The sequence below is a fragment of the Penaeus monodon genome, chromosome 20 (assembly GCF_015228065.2).
Source record: "Penaeus monodon isolate SGIC_2016 chromosome 20, NSTDA_Pmon_1, whole genome shotgun sequence".
NCBI classification, from domain to species: Eukaryota; Metazoa; Arthropoda; class Malacostraca; order Decapoda; family Penaeidae; genus Penaeus; species Penaeus monodon.
The window spans coordinates 12,593,786-12,594,560 of record NC_051405.1 but is presented as its reverse complement, the minus strand read 5'-3'; the positions used below and the strand labels follow the sequence as shown (position 1 = coordinate 12,594,560).

Here is a 775-nt window from a genome sequence, read left to right as displayed (position 1 = left end):
TCTTTACTATCTAAATATATTGTGTAAAATTACCATGTCTTTTACATACTGATCCATTTATCTTTCTTTGTCTTCTTTGGTTTGCCCTGATTCTGCTTCTTTTCTCCACAGCATACTACCTGCCCACCCTCTGCCTGGTGGGGATGTGCTTCATTGGCTGCAACGGCGTGCTAGCCATGGTTCTGCTGTGCCTGGCGGTCGGTCTGGCGACGCCCAACATGGCAGGCTATCTCTGCGCTCACCAAGACCTGGCTCCTAACTTCGCCGGTACTCTGATGGGCTTCACAAACACCTTCGGTTCCTTAATGGGCGTGGTTGCTCCAGCGCTCACGGGAGCCATCACGTATAATAATGTAAGGCCATACTCACTCTCATTTATACAAAAAAGTGCTATAGTTAATGAGTAAGAACAAAAACCTGCTGCGTATGGTTGAACAGTAATATTTCCCTTATAATTGGATCCCTCCTGAATATAAAAGCCATTATTGTCCGCTTTCTCACTCACCAATTCATAAACCAACCAACGCGTATTCGAAGCCCCCTCTCGCACCTCTGCACTCCCCTCGACAGCAAACTCTGGCGGCCTGGCGAGAGGTGTTCCTCATCTCGGCCGGCACCTACGTCGTCACCTGCACCATCTACATAGCCTTCGTGACCGCAGACGTCCAGCCCTGGAACGACCGCAAGAAGACAAAGGCGAGATAGAGACCATAGAGATATGGGTGGGAATGGTTTCGTGTTCTAGAAACTGTATAAATACATGAGTCGTGGTAAT

The 775-nt window shown here is 48.4% G+C and overlaps 1 protein-coding gene across 1 annotated transcript in view; it reads left to right on the top strand.

The window, feature by feature from the left end:
- The window catches only part of LOC119585634 (sialin-like), a gene marked incomplete at its 3' end in the record, with an annotated part of 7,110 nt that extends 6,335 nt beyond the window's left edge, over positions 1 to 775 (top strand). The window contains 2 exon segments of the mRNA XM_037934304.1: positions 112 to 353; positions 571 to 775. Of these exon segments, the coding sequence (XP_037790232.1) occupies positions 112 to 353; positions 571 to 705 (377 nt within the window).